Source organism: Oncorhynchus nerka, linkage group LG20 (genome assembly GCF_034236695.1).
Source record: "Oncorhynchus nerka isolate Pitt River linkage group LG20, Oner_Uvic_2.0, whole genome shotgun sequence".
NCBI classification, from domain to species: domain Eukaryota; kingdom Metazoa; phylum Chordata; class Actinopteri; order Salmoniformes; family Salmonidae; genus Oncorhynchus; species Oncorhynchus nerka.
This window is the reverse complement of record NC_088415.1, coordinates 35,848,203-35,869,234: the sequence shown is the minus strand read 5'-3', so window position 1 is coordinate 35,869,234 and position 21,032 is coordinate 35,848,203. Positions and strand designations below refer to the sequence as shown.

General features: G+C 45.8%; 1 protein-coding gene across 1 annotated transcript; it reads left to right on the top strand.

The window, feature by feature from the left end:
- Positions 1-966: 966 nt before the first annotated feature.
- Positions 967-5,458, top strand: LOC115101665 (EMILIN-3-like). The gene is given in 5 exon segments (XM_029621128.2): positions 967-1,512; positions 1,745-1,864; positions 2,152-2,834; positions 3,114-3,326; positions 3,329-5,458. Coding segments are annotated over 5 exon segments (2,925 nt in total). The 5' UTR covers positions 967-1,357; the 3' UTR covers positions 5,083-5,458.
- Positions 5,459-21,032: the final 15,574 nt, after the last annotated feature.

Here is a 21,032-nt window from a genome sequence, read left to right as displayed (position 1 = left end):
GAGGTACTGGGAAGGGTGGGTGTGTTTCCACACAGGCTATTTGTTTGTATTTGTTCCTGGTTGGTCCAGGTGGTTAGCTGTTAGTCTGGGTGGGGTGTGTGTGAGAGTGGGGTGAGTCCAGCTGTGTAACAGATATAATGTAGCAGTAGCTATTTCTCATAGGTTTGTTCAGTGGTGGATAAAATATATCTACTGTACGAATCGTATGAAATGGACAGAGCAGGGAAAGTGTCAACTGCCGAGCTTAATTTCCATCATGAGCCGTTTGTTTTGCAAATGTGCTGTTTTTATCTGAACAGAGAAATGACTTATTGCTTATGTAATTTTGCCCTTATGTCCCCTTAGCAGTGGGCTCAAATTCAGAGGCATAACCCACATAACCCTGACCATAGAGAGACATTAAATAACGTGTTTGATTTAATTCTGTGACCCTGACTGTCACCTCAGATGACCTTTTACTGCATGGGAAAAACCTAACTTTTAGACATGACCCATGGTCCATTATGGCTAAGATCATATCAGTTAGAGAATAACCCACATGTAATGGCTTCCAGAAATAGATATTGCTCGGTCATCATTTCGATAGGGAGACAGTAGATACTGAATTTGTGTATGTTGGATAAGGGATACTGTTACTATCCTGCATTCCTTCGAAAGCCATTTGTCCATCCCTGCATGAGGAAGTTGAATAAGAGGCCGCAGCCAGAGTAATGTTGGTGATGGTAGAGGCCCTAGCTAGGCCTATTCATGGTAGCACTATTATATAGCATTAATGAGCATTGACACATATGAAGGAATAGAGGACTGGGCCCTCTCCCTCTACTCTCACACTTGTGTTACTTTCAGGAAGGCAGTGTGGGAGGGGGATATGCAAATAAATGCAGGGGGTGCCCTCTATTAGGGCCCGGCAGCCGCCCTGTCAGCTCACAGTGGACTGTTGTCACCCCGACAGAGAGTCCACCACACCCGTAGCTACAGACTGCACCAGGGCCACACCAACCGACAAACTTGTACTTGACTTGGCTTTTCCTAAGTGCTGAAGAACTCTTTCTCTGACAACTTTTTTCCGTGTCAGCTTCTCATCTATGGATTTTGGTTACTCAGCATGAAGCTTTCGCTTTAGAACTGACCGTTTTCTAGTTCTGTGAGGTGTCTTTAGTGAGATGCTATACATCTGAATTATACATCCTTTTAACGTCTGACACCTCTGAGGATTCAAGTTTTAGGATTTCCCTCAAGCTGAACACAAAACTTGCCTGTAAGGCAGACTTACGTTCTCTTTAGAAACTACACTGCCATTCTTTCTGTCAGCAGTTTATTTTATTTTTCGTCTACCTTTCCTTGAGTGGGAGTAACAATGCACATTGTGGTGGCATTACATCCCATTCTCCTCCTGTCAGTCACTCTGTCACTGGCTGATGCCAAATCCTACAGACCCCACCAGTCCAACCTCTACAAAGCTGGACCCAATCCTCACCACCTTGTCCATGGGAAGCCCACCAGCAGGCACAAGTGAGTACTCACTCTGACTATACTGGGCTATACAGGGCAGAGGGGGCTGACTATAGATTTGCTCAGTATTCAGTGCATACTGTAGTTGATTATCGGTTGTCCTGGTCAATTTTCTTTCTCCTAGTTTTCTCAAGCCAGTTAGAAATGTTGTAAGTTTGTTTTTAGGTATAAAATACATTTTTAAGACTGTTATCTGATGTCTTTTTTCCCCCCATCATCCTCCCTCTGACAGGAACCACTGTGCCTATGTGGTTGAGAAGACTATGTCATTCACCATGCAGAATGGTGTAACACCCTATGTCAAGGCTGAGTACAACAAGTGTGCCTGGGGTCAGAAGTGTTCAACCCTCATGTGAGTGATCCATACTACACAAGACAACTATTCCTAATAGTTCTACAAACAAACCTACTGCCTTTGACATTGCTACTGTTGTTGCTGCTTCTACTGCCGCCTACCAATACCATGGCTACTATGTGTATAACTGCTGTAAAAACAACCGCTATTATTGTTTCTGCTGCTATTACCATATGAAAAGGTTATGAAAACAGTACTGCCATTTTTCCTTCTGCTGTTCACAGACGTCACCTTATGCAGTTTCTTGAGTCATGTTTTTCATATTTTTTTCCATCGACCCACAGGTACCGTCTGATGTACAAGCCAGTCTATAAAGTTGCCCATAAGACTGTCACTGAGTTGGAATGGCGTTGCTGTCCAGGCTACTCTGGCTATGGCTGCATGGAGGGACCCCCAGCCTACAACCACCCAATTAAGGCGATGCCTCCATTCAAGGGCTCACCATTCAAGGGCCCACCCATTAAAGGAAATCCCTGGAGTCAGATCAAGAGCCCTCCTCCCATGAAATCTTACCCAATGGTTGCCAAGGACCCTCCCATGAAGGGACCTCCTCCTATGAAGTCTTACCCCATGAAAGCAAAAGGTCCTCCTCCCAGCAAGTCCTACCCTATACGTCACTTTGGGCCTCCTATGACCCACCCCTCCTACCCAGTGTCCTCCTTTGAGAGTTACCCTTCTGTGCCACAGCACCACCGACAGCCAGACCACCACGAGCCTGAACCAGACCATCACTCAGATCCAGATCACCACGAGCCAGACCAACATCAACCTGAACCAGACCACCATGAGGAACCAGACCACCAGGGGCCAGACCACCACCAGCCTGAATCTGATCTAGAGCCAGACCATCACCATCACCAGCAACCTGGACCAGACCAACCTGATCATCCAGACCACACAGATCACTCAGAGCTGGAGCCCGTTGCTGAAGAAACAGCTCCCCTTGTTGGCAGCCAAGAAATCGATGGTAAGACAGAGTGTTATTCCAATGCATTTTCAGTACTGCTGCACATCATGAATATTACATGTACATACGATTCTAGCCTTGCTTCCTCTACTGGAAGAGGATATCTATATGTATTTAGAGTGCATAAATGCACAGAAACTCCATTGATTTTGGCAACATTCTTCAAAGGCTTTATGCAGACAAATACTCGTACAGATGAACACTTATGTTACATTACATTTACTCTCTCGATCTCTCTGATGTATGATTGTGTATGTAACACTCTTCTCTCCGCTGTAGGCCAGGCTCTAGACACAGTGGGCAGTGAGTCTGCAGAGCGTCTGGATCGGATGGAGGAGGACATGCGGCATCTATCCCGGGGTCTGGAGACACTTAGTGGGACAGTGAACGGTCTGGAGGACAGCCTGCGTGCCTCACTACAAGAGGACGCAAGCAGGATGCTCTCCGCCCTTCTGTCTGCATCACCAGGCCCTGTCCCCGCTCTGTCCTCCTCCCCCACTCCATTGTAGGCTTTGCAGACATCCCAGGAGGGAACCCTGATGCAGAGGGCCTGGATGGTGGCCAGGCATTCCCAGGGCTGGGCGAGCTGACAGGAAGGGTGGAGGAGCTCCGGGCTGAGCTGCAGGCAAAGGCCGCTGAGCTGGAGGAGCTGAGAGGCACGGTTATCAAGCACGACGACACACTGAAGAAGATGTCAGGAGGGATGGCTAGCTTAACAGGGACCCCATTGAGAGACACCCAGAAGGCCATGGAGGATCTAGTGGACGTCAAGTTGGGTGGGGCCCGGACGGAGATCATCGATGGGTTTGAGAAGCGCGTGGAGAGTGCTGAGAGCCGCTGTGAAGAGAATGCCGGGGAGGTGAGGCGGCAATGCCACAGAGAGCAGCAGGAGAGGCAGGAACAGATGGAGCAGGCCCTGGAGGGCAGCGCCACGGGACTGAGGAAGGAGCTGGGACTTGTGCAGGCTCAGATTCAGGGACATGACCTGACAGAGGGATGCTGTGGTACAGTCACTGGCCTGGCTGAGAGGGTGCATATGCTGGAACAGTCAGTAGCAGTCCTCAACCAGTCCCAGGAGCACTTGAGGGTGGAGCTGGGTGGGCACAAGGCCCATGTAGAGGGCATGCTGGAGGGCCGTCTGGGGTATGTGGAGGCTAAGCTCAACCTGACAGGGAGTGGAAAGGTCAGGGGTGGCAGAAGTGGGAGCAGTGGTAGTGGCGGGGTCCAGGGTAGCAGCTTAGAGGGAGGGATGGGGCCAGGTGGCCTGGAGGCCCGTCTGGAGGGGAAGCTAAAGGCTCTGGAGGGTCGTCTTCTGACGGCTGTGGAGGAGCTGGGGAACGCTACAGCCCCTGCCCTGCTTGAGGGGCAAGTCGTGCCCACGCTGGAGACAAAGCTGGAGTCCCTCAGGAGAAGGCTGGAGCTGGATGTGGACAGTGTGCAGAAACAGCTGCGTGGCTTGGAACTCCTCTGCATGTCCTCCTCTCAGCCCATCCACCAGGGAGAAACAGCCACATTGAACACTCATGTGGTGGATGAGGAGAAGAAAGGAGGCGGAGAGTTGAAGGGTCTCCTGGATGTGCAGGCTGACCGTCTGAACAGCGTTAATCTCACGCTGCAGAGCCTCCTGACCAGACTGTCCCAGAGGGAAGACCACCGGGAGGGAGAGGGGAGCTCAGTCCAGGGTGAAATCATGCTGCTTAAATTCAACGTCCGCTCCGTGAACCGCATCTTGAAGGGCCTGAAGGACTCTGTAGTGTCAGTGGTCCGGGATGTCGGGCACGCCAACACCACATGGCAGGAGCGGGAGGAGCGCTTGGCCCAGCAGGTGAAGGGCGTGGTGCAGCTGGTGGGGCGCCAGGCCTCCATGCTGGGGGCGGGAGAGAGGAGGCTGACCCGGCTAAAAGGAGAGCTCCAGGAACTGAGGAGGCGGCTAGCCGGTGAGGTGCAGGGCTGCCGCTCCACTGCGCTGGGAGTCCAGAAGGAGGTCGTGGAGGTGGGGGGGCGCTTGGCCAGCATGGAGGGCCAGTGTAAAGGCTTCAGTCACCTGGCCGAGGATCTGGAGAGGATCAGGGCAGAGCTGGAGAGGCAGTCAGATGTGTACCTCTCCCAGGTCAACGGCACCCTCACTAATCACGCTCACCAACTGTCTGAGCTAAGACAGGAACTCAGGAACTGCACGTCGAAGGCAGAGCCCACCCAGCAGAACCTATTCCTCGTAGAGCCAGAACAATTAAGAGGAGACCAGTAACTTGTTATGAAATCATTTACTGTAAGAGGGAGGCCAGTGTTCTGTACGGAATGATAATGGACCATAATCGTGAGCCCCAGAGACAAGGGCTGGTGGTAGAAACAAAAGGCTAATGTTTCAACCCACTGGCAATCCATAGAGAATTTCTAATTGTGTTGAGTTTTGTTTAGCAAAATGTTTACACTTGATTTTTTTGTATTGCTGTTCTTTCGTAGGCCTTTGAGTTTACAGGTATCCAAGATACTATATTTTTATTTTGTATGATTATCGTCTTTTGTATTTTACATTTTTATAAAACATTACAGTTCTTTGTGACCTCCATTCCTCTTGCTGTTAAAGTATTGTTTGTATAATAAAGAGGCGTTATGTCACTGTTGCTCTATGGTCTGAAAGAATAAAAGTATCAATTTGACAACAGTAAATAAAAAGATGCACTTAAATCCATCAGTGAGTGAACACAATGGCAAAAGTATGACATTAGGCCACATCTAAAGCCACCAGAGGGCAACAGAGAGACAGATTACTCTGTCACTACCCACTGAGAAGCATCTGCATGCCGATTCAAGAAAATACTGCGCTTGGCCAATCAGTCTGTCTGTCTTATTACACATATTGGCCAAGTCCATTGATACTGAAGGGTCACTTGCACCTTCAACTTCATCCATTTGTAAAACATGAAATAAAATATGTAGTTTTGCTTAAACTGAATTGATTATTCAATCACGATATTGAAATTGGCCATTCAGTAGCCCTCGTGAAAATGTGGTGCATGACGCTCCTGAATGCAAATAATACTAAAAGCATCATCAGGGTGAGGACTAGACAGACACTCGATACCGAGATTGTTGACTGTCTCTGTTCCCAAAGCACCCATCTCTGATGGGTCCTTATGACGGCCCATAGGTGACCTTCCTACTAACCCTCCCTTGTCGGTCCCTGTTTCCCATCTGACATCCCACCATTAAAATGACTGATTTGTGTGAGATGAACACTTTATGTGAAAGTGTTTTGGCCACAGAGGTGGAGAATGGTGGTGCATATTAATGCAATGTCTGGGAGGGAGAGAAGGAGAGAAAAAAATAAGAGGCAGGAGGCAAGATTGGGTGCTGAAGGATAGTCATCTGCATGCACACACACACACACACACACAGCACTGCGGTTGGTTGTATCCAGTGGGCCCTGTCACACGTTATCACCTTCAGAACACTCTCTTATGCACCGCCTCCTTACCATCCACTTCCTCCCTTTAAATCAGCATCACACCAAATCAAATCAATCCTATAATCATATCTCTCCTAATCAACTCAGTTGTATTTCTCCTCAGGACAAACAAGACAACCTCAGATCTTCTCATTAAAAAGGCGCTCAGGCTTAGCGATAGGAATATCCCTTTCCATCAAACGTTCTTATGTCTCGGGAACAGGATGGTCAGAAAGGGAGCCGCATGACAGAAAATCCATTACATTGGAGATAAATGTTGTCTGAGCAAGGCGCCATCTTGAAATGCAGAGCCCTCACGTCTCCGCTTGACTCCAACAGAACATGGCTGCGCAGGTTGCAGTCCTGCTGTTTTTCATTTAACCTACACTTAATTGACCATTATTGTCACAAGTGGTCGGAGAGTGCAGCGCACTCACTAGGCTTCCCGGATCATATATTTCAGTGACTGATTCAAATAAAAAAAGACAAGAACAAAAACTAACAGAAGCCTAATTTTGATAGTATCAGAATACTACATTATACTATTGTCACTAGTGTTTTTGCAGACTTTACTGTGGTAATCACTTTAGTGTTTTTGCCGACATGACTATAGTATTCACTGTAGGGTTTTGGGTTTTGGGTTTTTGTGGACATGACCGTAGTATACACAGAGTGCACAAAACATTAGGAACACCGTCCTTTCGTCCTCAGAACAGCCTCAATTAGTCGGGGCATGGACTCTACAAGGTATTTATATGGGCAGGTTCAAACTGGGCCTTTCACCCAGACAGAGCTGAGTAGTTGAGCACGACAAACAACTCTCATAAACAACAACCAGTATGTGTCACTAAAATGTGAGAACAAACCTTTTATCTTATAAAATCGGATGGCCGCAAAATTCTAGAGGATCAGTCAAATAGCCATTTTGAGTCTATTGATCTGTTCTCTTTGGTACTTGTAGCGTTAATGGCTACATTAATAATTGGTGCATTTTTTGTGCATTGCCTTTGTTATGCTAACTAGGCCTCCTTTATGGCGATGCTTGCTACTTCTGTTAGCTTTATATTGTTTGCTTGCTATGCTATGTAACCATTCAATTAGCCTGCTATAGTTTCGGTCTACCATGCCACAGGCTACTGCACCCACTTTCTGGCCATTCATTATTAACTGCTGCTATATTTATGCATAGCTTTACCCATTTATATGCTTATTTCATTTACATATTGCCATTGATTATTGCTGATTAATCATGCATGCTCATTGCTGTAATTGACAGTTATTATTTGCACCTTTCGGTGTCTCCTTTTAGATGAACCATACTCCATGCAAAGCCAACCAAGTCTCAATTCAAGACAAGAGTCTCATGTCAACAATTGTCAATCATTCCCTGCCATGTATCATCTCCATTACCTGAGCCTATAAATACTCTTAAACTGAACTGTATCTCTGCCTCTGCCTGCTTTTTAACTGGAGTCCCACAGTAGATGGGCATCACCATAACCCTCACCTAAACATCACTCAGCTACAATCTTCTAACTGAACAATATTGTGTGGCAGGCTAGGAACCAAAGTTTTGGTCAGCGTTTCCCCTGGGCAGCCTTATTAGGGGAGGACATTTAGGATATGTGTAAAAGCACCCCTTGGCCATGTTCAGGTGAGAAACTATAAGGGTGCTTGTGATGTTGGCCGGTGCGAGAGAGGCGAGTAGTGTAGAAGATGTTGTATGCTAAGGCAGGGAAGAAGATAATGGAGGGTGGATGAAGGGTGAGGGATTCTGAGAGGATCCCTGTGAATAGTAGATCTGTGCCAGAACAGAGGGCAAGCCCAATGAGTGATATGTTTCCATAAGGTTGGCTTCTTAGCCTTCATAGCAATCGTTATCAATGGTACTGCAGAGATTAAACGTAAGGCAGAACATAGATGTGGTGGCAGCTGCAGAGAAGTACTTGGGTATATGAGATTTGACTTCAGAAGAGTTACAGGGTGTGTTGAGTGGTAGTGCCCTGTCCTCTCAAGTCATTATCCTGGGGTAGTATCAGATAGGATCAAAGTAGTGGAATAAGGTGGTGGGTTTTTAATGAGTGTAGGGTTAGTTGGTAGGGTAATTTTAATTTAATTCACCTTTCCAGAAACAAGTCTCTCACAGTTGCCGCTTGCTATAGACCCCCCTCTGCCCCCAGCTGTGCCCTGGACACCATATGTGAATTGATTGTCCCCCATCTATCTTCTGAGCTCATGCTGCTAGGTGAACTAAACTGGGACATGCTTAACACCCCGGCCATCCTACAATCTAAGCTTGATGCCCTCAATCTCAAACAAATTATCTATGAACCTACCAGGTACAACCCCAAATCTGTAAACACGGGCACCCTCATAGATATCCTCATAACGAACTCGCCCTCCAAATACACCTCTGCTGTTTTCAACCAAGATCTCAGCGATCACTGCCTCATTGCCTGCATCCTTACTGGGTCTGCAGTCAACTGACCAACCCTCATCACTGTCAAACGCTCTCTAAAACACTTCAGCAAACAGGCCTTTCTAATCGACCTGGCCGAGGTATCCTGGAATTAAATTGACCTCATCCCGTCAGTAGAGGATGCCTGGTTATTCTTTAAAAGTGCCTTCCTCACCATCTTAAATAAGCATGCTCCATTCAAAATTTTTAGAACCAGGAATAGATATAGCCCTTGGTTCACTCCAGACCTGTCTACCCTTGACCAGCACAAAAACATCCTGTGGTGTTCTGCATTAGCATCGAATAGCCCCCGTGATATGCAACTTTTCAGGGAAGTTAGGAACCAATATACACAGGCAGTTTGAAAAAGCTAGCCTTAGCTTTCCTAACAGAAATTTGCATCCTGTAGTACAAACTCAAAAAGGTTCTGGGACACTGTAAAGTCCATGGAGAGTAAGAGCACCTCCTCAGAGCTGCCCACTGCACTGAGGCTAGGAAACACGGTCACTGCCGATAAATCCACAATAATTGAGAATTTCAATAAGCTTTTTCTACTGCTGGCCATGCTTTCCACCTGGCTACCCCTACCCTGGTCAACAGCCCTGCGCTCCCCACAGCAACTCGCCCAAACCTCCCCCACTTCTCCTTCACCCAAATCCAGATAGCTGATGCACTGAAAGAGCTGCAAAATCTGGACCCCCTACAAATCAGCCGGGCTAGACAATCTGGACCCTCTCTTTCTAAAATTATCTGCCGAAATTGTTGCAACCCCTATTACTAGCCTGTTCAACCTCTCTTTCGTATCGCCTGGGATTCCCATAGATTGGAAAGCTGCCTCGGTCATCCCCCTCTTCAAAGGGGGAGACACTCTAGACCCAAACTGCTACAGACCTATATCTACCCTGCCTTTCTAAGGTCTTTGAAAGCCAAGTTAACAAACAGATTACCGTCGCCAAACCCACTGGCTCCAAGTCATCTACAAGTCTCTGCTAGGTAAAGCCCTGCCTTATCTCAGCTCACTGGTCACCATAGCAGCACCCACCCGTAGCACGCGCTCCAGCAGGTGTATCTCGCTGGTCACCCCCAAAGCCAATTCTTCCATTGGCCGCCTCTCCTTCTAGTTCTCTGCTGCCAATGACTGGAACGAACTGCAAAAATCTCTGAAGCTGGAGACTCTTACCTCCCTCACTAGCTTTAAGCACCAGCTGTCAGAGCAGCTCACAGATCACTGCACCTGTACATAGCTCATCTGTAAATAGCCCATCCAACCTCATCCCCATACTGTATTTATTTATCTTGCTCCTTTGCACCCCAGTATCTCTACTTGCACATTCATCTTCTGCACACCCGACCATTCCAGTGTTTAATTGCTATTCTGTAATTACTTCGCCACCATGGCCTGTTTATTGCCTTTACATTTACATTACATTTAAGTCATTTAGCAGACGCTCTTATCCAGAGCGACTTACAAATTGGTGCGTTCACCTTATGACATCCAGTGGAACAGCCACTTTACAATAGTGCATCTAAATATTTTAAGGGGGTGAGAAGGATTACTTTATCCTATCCTAGGTATTCCTTAAAGAGGTGGGGTTTCAGGTGTCTCCGGAAGGTGGTGATTGACTCCGCTGTCCTGGCGTCGTGAGGGAGGGGCCTTACCTCTTCTCCTACCTCATTTGCACATGCTGTATATAGATTTTTCTACTGTATTATTGATTGTATGTTTGTTTATTCCATGTGTAACTCTGTGTTGTATGTGTTGAACTGCTTTGCTTTATCTTGGCCAGGTCGCAGTTGCAAATGAGAACTTGTTCTCAGCTAGCCTACCTAGTTATATATATATATATACATTTAAATAGTTCAGGAGAAAGCTTTGTACCTGGAAGGTCCTTTGTATATTTGCTGTATGGCGTTGTTGCTGTTGGTTTATTTCAGTGAGCAACCATTTTGTGGCCTTGTTGTCTTGAAGACATGTTTGGGGTGTGGTCGATTGTTCTGAATGGTATGTGTTGAGTTGGACCATCAGTGAGTTTATTCAAGATATCAATTATGTAAAGCCACTGCAATAATGTCACAATAATAAAACACTACAGTGAATACTACAGTAAGGTCTGCAAAAACACTATAGTATACTACAGTCACAGCTGCAAAAACACTACAGAGAATATTACAGTAAATCCGTGACAAGAAGCTGCCATGCGTGGAATCGTAGGTGGCTCGTTTCAGCTAGCTTTATAGGTGCGTTCAGTTCGCTTGAACGTTTACTACATTGCGGAACGGTTTGCACTGAACTACATGTATCCATCCCCAAAACATTCTTGTAAGGTCTTGAACAGACTTTGAGGTATGTTTGCTCCCGTTTGGTGGGTGTGGCTTGAAGCAATGATTGATGTATTTAAAGTACAGTGGCCATGCGGATAGCGTTCCCACAACCCCTCCCCGTTTTTCAACAGGTTGTTCAGTTCAGCGCATTCCAGAACATTTTATGGCAACAACAAAAATCGCTAGCTATGCATTTGAGATACAAGTGCTCATTGTGCACATTTTGTTTTCAATAAATATTGGAGACTAATTGTAGTTTATCTAAGCCAGTGGTTCCCACACTTTTTATAGTCCTGTACCCCCTCTAGCACCAGGGTCAGCGCACTCAAATGTGTTTTTGCCTTCATTGTAAGCCTGTCACACACATTATACGATGCATTTATTAAACATAAGAATGAGTGAGGTTTTGTTACAACCCGGTTCGTGGAAAGTGACAAAGAACTCTTATAGGACCAGAGCACAAATAATATAATTTTGCTCTTTATTTAACCATCTTACATATAAAACCTTATTTGTTAATTGAACATTGTGAATAACTCATCACAGGTTAATGAGAAGGGTGTGCTTGAAATGATGCACATAACTCTGCAATGTTGGGTTGTATTGGAGAGAGTCTCCGTCTTAAATCATTTTCCACACAGTCTGTGCCTGTATTTAGTTTTCATGCTAGTGAGGGCCGAGAATCCACTCTCACATAGGTACGTGGTTGCAAAGAGCATCAGTGTCTTAACAGCAAGATTTCCCAAGGGAGGATACTCTGAGCGCAGCCCAATCCAGAAATCTGGCAGTGGCTTCTGATTAAATTTTATTTTCACAGAAGCGCTTGTTGCCATTTCGATGAGGCCCTCTTGTTCAGATATCGGTAAGTGGACTGGAGGCAGGGCATGAAAGGGATAATGAATCCAGTTGTTTGTGTCATCTCTTTCGGGAAAGTACCTGGGTGCGCAATTACACAACTCACTCAGGTGCTTCGCTATATCACATTTGACATTGTCCGTAAGCTTGAGTTCATTTGCACACAAAAAATCATACAATGATGGAAAGACCTGTGTGTTGTCCTTGTTAATGCAGACAGAGAAGAGCTCCAACTTCTTAATCATAGCCTACATTTTGTCCCGCACATTGAATATAGTTGCTGAGAGTCCCTGTAATCCTAGATTCAGATCATTCAGGGGAGTAAAAACATCACCCAGATAGGCCAGTCATGTGAGAAACTCGTCATCATGCAAGCGGTCAGACAAGTGAAAATGGTCAGTAAAAGAGAACTTTAAGCTCGTCTCTCAATTTAAAAAAAACATGTCAATACTTTGCCCCTTGATAACCAGATAACTTCTGTATGTTGTAAAAGCGTTACATGGTCACTGCCCATATCATTGCATAGTGCAGAAAATAGACGAGAGTTCAGGGGCCTTGCTTTAACAAAGTTAACCATTTTTACTGTTGTGTCCAAAATTATTTGACTAGGCTACCTGTATTTGACATTGTGTTGTTATTTCGCTGAACACTAGATGGTTTTATTTTATTTTTGGCAGTGAAACGAAGCTACTTAGATAGAAAAAAAACTCGCCCAAATGTATATCCCTGTTGGATAATATAAATGGACTGTTTGAAAATGTGAATAAAAAACTGGGGTACACAAACCCCCTGGGAATACCTGATCTAACCCAGTCAGCTTTGCCCCATATGTAACGGGATTCTTCCTGGGAAGGAGAGGCGGACCAAAATGCAACGTGGTTGAAGTTCATGTTTTTTTAATAAGAAAACTAAACATGAACATAATACAAAACAATAAACGTGGAAAAACCAAAACAGCCCTATTTTTTAAATTTTTTAATAAAAAATAATTTATTTATCTTCAATACCATTCATTCTTTACAACTCATAATTTTCATACATACTCAAATAATGGTATTTTAATTGAACTAATTTAACTAAACATAAACCCCAAACAAAACCTCAGGGGAGCATCTTCTCTCCCCGTCACCCTACAAAATACCGTTCCCTATCTCCCGGTCCCTAATCTATCCCCTTACAAATCTAAATGACACCCAGCCCTAAACCCCCCTTCCACCTCTCCCGAGCAGCTTGCTGCCCCCACTTCCTCTCCTCCCTCTTCATCCTCCCCCTCAAATCTCCTTCCACCCTCCTCACTATCCCTTCCACCTCCCCAATCTCTCCCTGTCTTCACCATGTTCTGCCTGGCTTCCCACAGCCCCCGTTTAAAGAGACTCATGAGAAGCCAGAGCAGAAACCTGTCCCTATCCGTCCCTCTCGCTCTCCCTACACCTCTCTCTAACCTGGCCCACGTCAATACAAAATCCCCCCTTACCAAACCTAACAACACACGTGCCCTAGCCCATACTACTCCGGCAAAGGCACAGTCCCAAAAGACATGGCACACAGTCTCCTCCCTGCCACAAGAGGATCTTGGACAGGTGGGGGATTGCACCAAACTATACCGGTACATGATGGAACAGCACTGCCTGACCCCAGACCGAACAGCACTGCCTGACCCCAGACTGGCAAGCACTTATGGAGGCTCAACCAATTCAGGTCCTTGAGCCTGTTGTCCAGACCCCGCGCATGCACTCCCTCCCAGACCACTTCCGAGATGCCCACTACAGGCGCCGGACTCTGTTCCGCCCGAGGACCCGTGTTAGACCACACCATTACGCTTCTCGCCTGATACGAGAAGAACACCCGCAGGAGGTAACCGGATGGGTGTATCACTGGATGAGCAAGCTCCGTTAACAAGAAAGAAACAAAAATTGTGTCCAGCTTGAGGGGGAAATGTGGTACCCCCCTACCTCCCTCCCCGATGGGACAGATCATGCGTGCCCTGGCGACCCACTCGCACCTGCCACTCCACATGAACTGAAACACACGCCTCACTAGAGGCCTCCTCAGACAAGCCGGCAATGGGTAGATGTACGCCAAATACAAAAGAGACGGCAACACATCCACCTTTAGGACCAGGACTTTGCCCATGAAAAAGACAAATACCTAGCCTTCCACATTGCTAGCTTCCTCTGTACCACTGCGATACGCATGTTCCAGTTTAGCGTCGCTGAGCCGGAGGTCTCAAAATGGACCCCGAGAATCCTCAGGACCCCCTCACAGAGAGATAACCCCCCAGGCACATCCGTTCTACCACGCCATCTTCCGAAAAACTTGACGGAAGACTTTGCATGGTTCAGAACTGCTCCCGACGCTCGGGTGAAATCCCCAAAGATGGCAAGGGACCTTGTCAGGCACGAGTCCTTGCACAGCAGCAAAGAAGTGTCGTCGGCGTCGTGCGTCATCTTAACACGCAGCCCACCACTTCCAGGGATCAACAAGCCTTCCACCCCTGTGTCTGCCCTAATGGCAGCCCCCAGAGGCTCCATGTACAGAACGAAGAGGAGAGCCGAGAGCGGGCACCCCTGCCTGACCCCAGACGAGAGGTCAAAAACGTCACCCAAGTGACTATTTACACTAACTCGGCACCCCGCTCCGACATATAATGTACCAATCCATCCTATGAACTTCTCCCCAAATCCTAATCGACCTAACACTCTGAATAAAAAGGATCTATTCATGCGATCAAAGGCTTTCACCTGATCTAGCGCTGCTACCATTAAAGGCAGTCCTCTATCTTCAACCCAAGCGATGGAGTCCCTGATTAACTGTAGGTTCCATCTAATAGAGCGGCCCTCTACCCCGCACGTCTGATCCTCATGGACGACGTAGGGAAGGGCTGTGCGCAACCGGTCTGCTAAAACCTTTGCAGGTAGCTTGTAATCTACACACAGCATGGTCAACGGCCGCCAGTTGCCAAGGTCTGTTACTTCCCCCTTCTTATATAAAAGTGACAGCACACCAACAGCCATTGATCCCCCCGGGACCCCCGTCTCAAGGATGGCCTTCAAGACTTCGAGGACCACTGGTCCAAGTATACCCCAAAACTTGAGATAAAACTCAGCCGGCAGCCCATCCATCCCAGGCACCTTCCCTTTTCCCATCCTCCTAAGAGCGCTCTCAACCTCTTCTAGTGAAATCTGGGCCTCCATCACTTCTCTAATGTCCTCCGGAAACCGCCTGGACAAGTGTTCTAGAAACACATTTCCCTGCTCTACATCTATTTCCCTTTCCTTAAATAAACCTTGGAAATGATCAGTTGTCACCCTGACCATATCCTCTGGTTCTCTAACTATACTACCATTTTCTTCCCTAACGCCATGCATTATACCTTCCTACTCTGTCTGGCCCTAACCGACTTAAAGAACATAGCAGAACAAGTCTCATTATGTTCTAGAAAGCCACTATGCGCACGTTCCAGGAAAGCTCGAGCCTTCCGCTCCTGCAACTCCCTGAGCTGCGCCTTTAGGGTTGCGGATCTCTCCCAGTCAAACGACCCGCCGAGGTTGCCTGCCTCGTATTCGAGTTCAATTAACCTTTGGATACGATCCACCTCCCTCCTCTCCTCCCTTTTTTTCCTCTTGCAATACCCTAATATAAAAGCCCTAATCCTCACCTTAACTAATTCCCACCACTCTAACACCCCCTCGCACATGGACCGGAGGCCTTCAAGCCTCCAAAAGAAACCATAAAACCTGTCAACAAAAGCCTGCTCCTCCAGCACATCCCGATCTAACTTCCAGTACCCCCTACCAAAGAGGCAGACTGGCGACCCCACCTGCAGGAGCACCCCGTCGTGATCCAAAAAGAAAACAGGCAACAGCCGCCCAGACAACTTACCCAAAGACCTGGGTACAAAAATATAGTCGAGCCTCCGCTCAACCCCCCTGGAGTTGCGCCATGTAGGACCGGCCATTTTCGGAGTAGTGTGCAGACCACCATCTACCAGACCATGGCAAGCCATTAGCCCGGCAATGGCGCCTGCACTGCTATCCCCCCCTATTCCTAAATCTGTATTAAAAATCCCCCTATCACTCATTTCCTATTTGTGACACACAGGGGCGTCAGACAGTCCACCATCTCCCTCCTGTCTGCCACCACCTGTGGCCCATACACCACCACTAATCTAAATTTACAATCCCTTATCGTGACATCCACGCCTATAACACTCCCCTGCATTACCACAAAAGAATCCTCCACTTTTACCTCCCTGTGCCCACACAAAATCCCTACCCCGATGAGTGCACCCCCAATACCCCAAACCGACTCCCCCTTGTCCCACTCCCTCTTAAACCTACTAACATCCCCTCCATCCCTCAGGTGAACCTCCTGTAAAAAACAAAAATCAAACCCCACACCCTCCAAATAACTAAAAACCGCCCTCCTCTTAACAAAATCCCTTAAACCCCTTACATTTAAACTAACAAAAGTAAAATTAGACCCCATGAAAGAATAAAATAAAAACATGTAATACACTCAAATTCTAAACCCAGACAGAAAAATGTCCCTTTGGGTCCTCTCTGAGGAGGGCCTGGAAGCCTCTCCTCCCATTCCAAAACCCAAGGGAGTCTTTGAGGTGCCTTGCTGAGGAGACGTTATCCATGTATCTCCCCAGAAAGGCCCTCACCTCTTCGTCCTTAACGTAAGGGTTGTAAATGTTGACAGTTACAACCCTAAAGTTATTCTTCGCCAGGCTTGTTATTTCATAGTGGCTCATCGGCCTCTCACCTTCCACTGCTCTTGCCCTTCTCAGGATATCATCGTGTTTCTCCTCTGTATATAGTGCCACGTCGTATGCTCCCTCCAACGAGTTGCCTTGGAAACAAAACACGTCCTTCACCGTCAGCTTTAGAATCCCCATCAATATTATCCTTCCAAAAGTTTCCCGTCCTAAAGGCTCCAACTCCTTTTCCTTCCAAGCAAACCGAATCGTGTTGGCCAGCCCAATCCCAGGGACCGACCGTGTTGATGTATTTAGCACCATCTCCGCAAGGAGAATGGCGCTCGTTCTCTTCTCTTCCAAAACAAGGAAAAAAGAAAAACCAAAGTGACTGAGCCTATCTGGTGACAACTAACACAGAGACAGGAACAATCACCCACAAAACCCAACACAAAACAGGCTACCTAAATATGGTTCCCAATCAGAGACAATGACTAACACCTGCCTCTGATTGAGAACCATATCAGGCCAAACATAGAAATAGACAAACTAGACACACAACATAGAATGCCCACTCAGATCACACTCTGACCAAACAAAACATAGAAACATACAAAGCAAACTATGGTCAGGGTGTGACACCATATTTGCGCATGCGTCGGTTTTGTTGCTAAACAACCAACCCGTCTATAGTGTATTACAGTCATGTCCGCAAAAACAATACAGTGACTACTATAGTATATAAATATAGTAACACACCATTATTTAGACCATATTATAAACTGGGTGGTTTGAGCCCTGAATGCTGACTGATTGGCTGAAGGTATATCAGACCGTATACCACGGGAATGAAAAAACACGTATTTTTACTGCTCTGATTATGTTGGTAACCAGTCTATAATAACAATAAGGCACATCAGGTGTTTGTGGTATATGGCCAATATACCACGGCTAAGGGCTGTATCCAGGCACACGGCGTTGTGTCGTGCTAAGAACAGTATTGACCATACACCACACCCCCTCCAGGTTTAGGGCCTTTATTATACTATAGTATATTTTTATGTGGGTTAGCTGTAAATGTGTACCATGTTTGAACCAGGACCACAATGGAAATACATTTGAAATGTTGTTATTCTTGACAAATGTCTAAATGCATTGTACCTACGGTTGTGGTTCTATAGTGTTGTTAAATAATCTAATCAAATCAATCAATGGATACTACAGTCTGGAGTATAGTATACTACAACATTCTATAGTAAGCACTACACGATTGAGCGGGAACCCCAGAGGGAATTCCTGGCATGAGCTCCCCAAGGACAGCATGTTCAAATCAAAACAGCATCGACAAAGCTAGCAGCTAGAAGTAAAGCTAGCTAGCAGTTCAATCAATCCAAAAATGATAAAGTAAGCACTACGTGATCGAGGAATACTATAGTGTGTAGTATAGTATTCTACAACATTTTAAAGTAAGCACTACGTGATCGAGGGATACTATAGTGTGTAGTATAGTATTCTACACAGTATACTACAACATTCTAAAGTAAGCACTATGTGATCGAGGGAAACTATAGTGTGTAGTATAGTATTCTACACAGTATACTACAACATTCTAAAGTAAGCACTACGTGATCGAGGGATACTATAGTGTGTAGTATAGTATTCTACACAGTATACTACAACATTCTAAAGTAAGCACTACGTGATCGAGGGATACTATAGTGTGTAGTATAGTATTCTGAGATACTGGAACCGGCGCGCTTGGCACCGACGATCACACCCTGCTCATAGTCGCTTAGGTCAATTGTTTTACACATTCTAACGTTCAACAGTAACTGAATGCCTCGATGACTGTCTGCCTGCTTTATATAGCAAGCCACCTATCTGTAGGAGCGAACCATTTTCGTGAACAGAGTGGTGTAGCCAATAAACTGTATATACAGTGCATTCGGAAAGTATTCAGACCTCTTGACTTTTTTAAGTTATGTTTCGTTACAGCCTTATTCTAAAATTGATTAAATAAAACATCAACCTACACACAATATAATAACAAAGCAAAAACAGGTTTTTAGAAATGTTTGCATATTTATTCAAAATAATAAACAGAAATAACTTATTTACACAAGTATTCAGACCCTTTGCTATGAGACTCAAAATTGAGCTCAGGTGGATCCTGTTTCCATTGATCATCCTTGAGATGTTTCTACAACTTGATTTGAGTCCACCTGTGGTAAGTTTAATTGATTGGACATAATTTGGAAAGGCACACGTGTTTATATAAGGTCCCACAGTTGACAGTGAATGTCAGAGCAAAAACCACGCCATGAGGTCAAAGGAATTGTCTGTAGAGCTCCAACATAGGATTGTGTCGAGGCACAGATCTGGGGAAGGGTACCAAAAAATGTCTGCAGCATTGAAGGTCCCCAAGAACACAGTGGGCTCCATCATTCCTAAATGGAAGAAGTTTGGAACCACCAAGACTCTACCTAGAGCTGGTCACCTGGCCAAACTAACAATCGAGGGAGAAGGGCCTTGGTCAGGGAGGTGACCAAGAACCCGATTGTCACTGTGAGAGCTCCAGAGTTCCTTTGTTGAGATGGTAAAATCTTCCAGAAGGACAACCATCTCTCCAGCACTCTAACAATCAGGCCTTTATGGTAGGGTGGCCAGATGGAAGCCACTCCTCAGTAAAAGGCACATGACAGGCCGTTTGGAGTTTGCCAGAAAGCACCTAAGGACTCTCAGACCATGAGAAACAAGATTAGCTCGTCTGATGAAACCAAGATTTAACTCTTTGGCCTGAATGCCAAGCGTCACATCTGGAGGAAACCGGGCGCCATCCCTACGGAGAAACATGGTGGTGGCAGCATCATGTTATTCAGCGGCAGAGACAGAGAGACTAGTCAGGATCGAGGGAAAGATGAACGGAACAAAGTACAGAGAGATCCTTGATGAAAACTTGCTTCAGAGCGCTCAGGACCTCAGACTGGGGTGAACGTTCACCTTCCAACAGGACAACACTCCTAAGCACACAGCCAAGACAACACAGGAGTGAGTTCAGGACACGCCTCTGAATGTGCTTGAGTGGCCCAGCCAGAGCCCAGCCTAATCCCGATCGAACATCTCTGGAGACCTGAAAATAGCTGTGCAGCGACGCTCCCCATCTATCCTGACAGAGCTTGAGAGGATCTGCAGAGAAGAATGGGAGAAAACGAAATGGTTGTCCTTCTTGAAGATTCTCCCATCTCCAGAGAGGAATTCTGGCCCTTCTCCCGATTGCTCAATTTGGCCAGGCGACCAGCTTCAGGTAGAGTCTTGGTGGTTCAAAACATCTTCCATTTAGGATGGAACTTCTTCCATGATGGAGCCCACTGTATTCTTGGACCTTTTCCAAATCATGTCCAATCAATTCAATTTACCACAGGTGGACTCAAATCAAGTTGTAGAAACATCTCAAGGGTGATCAATGGAAGCAGGATGCACCTGAGCTCAATTGAGTCTCATAGCAAAGGGTCTGAATTCTTGTGTAAATAATGTTTTTATTTTTTTATACATTTGCAATACATTTCTCAAAACCTGTTTTCGCTTTGTCATTATGGGGTATTGTATGTAGATTGCTAAGGATTTTTAAAATTGTAATACATTTTAGAATAAGACTAACGTAGCAATATTTTGAAAAAGTCAAGGGATCTGAATACTTTCTGAAGGCACTGTATATCTGATACATGGATTTCTGGACAGACAGTTTTGTCAGGCTCAGCTTGCAGCTGGTCTCATCTATATTCTCAGTTTATGAAGTGTCTGTCCTCTGGCATACAATGTAAGAGACACATACGCACACAGCAAATGGTTTTGAGGTTTGCTTTGTGTTTCTATGAGTCTGGCGAGTCACTCAGCAAATCGAGACTTGATTACATGAGACGAGCAGCAGAGAGGGGCGACGCTGATGGGGACAGGCCAGCCATGACCACCTCCATCCTGGTCCTGTGACTGTCTTATTAATGAAAGAATAACGTTAGAATAGAAAGGCTTTTCATAATGTTTTGTTGCATGGTGATACTATTGATTGATATCAAGCAGAAGTAGCTTCTGTTATGTATCTGTATGTATCTGTTCAGTGACTAGTTCGTTGTCCTGTGTTCAGTTATGTTTCAGTTTTGAGGCACTGACATGAGATATTAGTGTTTGTCAATTTTGTATGGTCAAGTAACAAACAATGGTATATCACTTTTTTCAATATTGTTAATTCATTTCTGTTAATGTCAAGCACGCATTTAAAATAAGTATTTACTGATTGCGGAATGTTATAGTTTGTCTGATGGTGGCATTTTGTGGTGCTTAAAAACAAGAAAGGCTGTGTGTGAGAGATAAACAGAGAAAGTATGCTCTCACACAGAGAGACCGAGTGGTAAACAG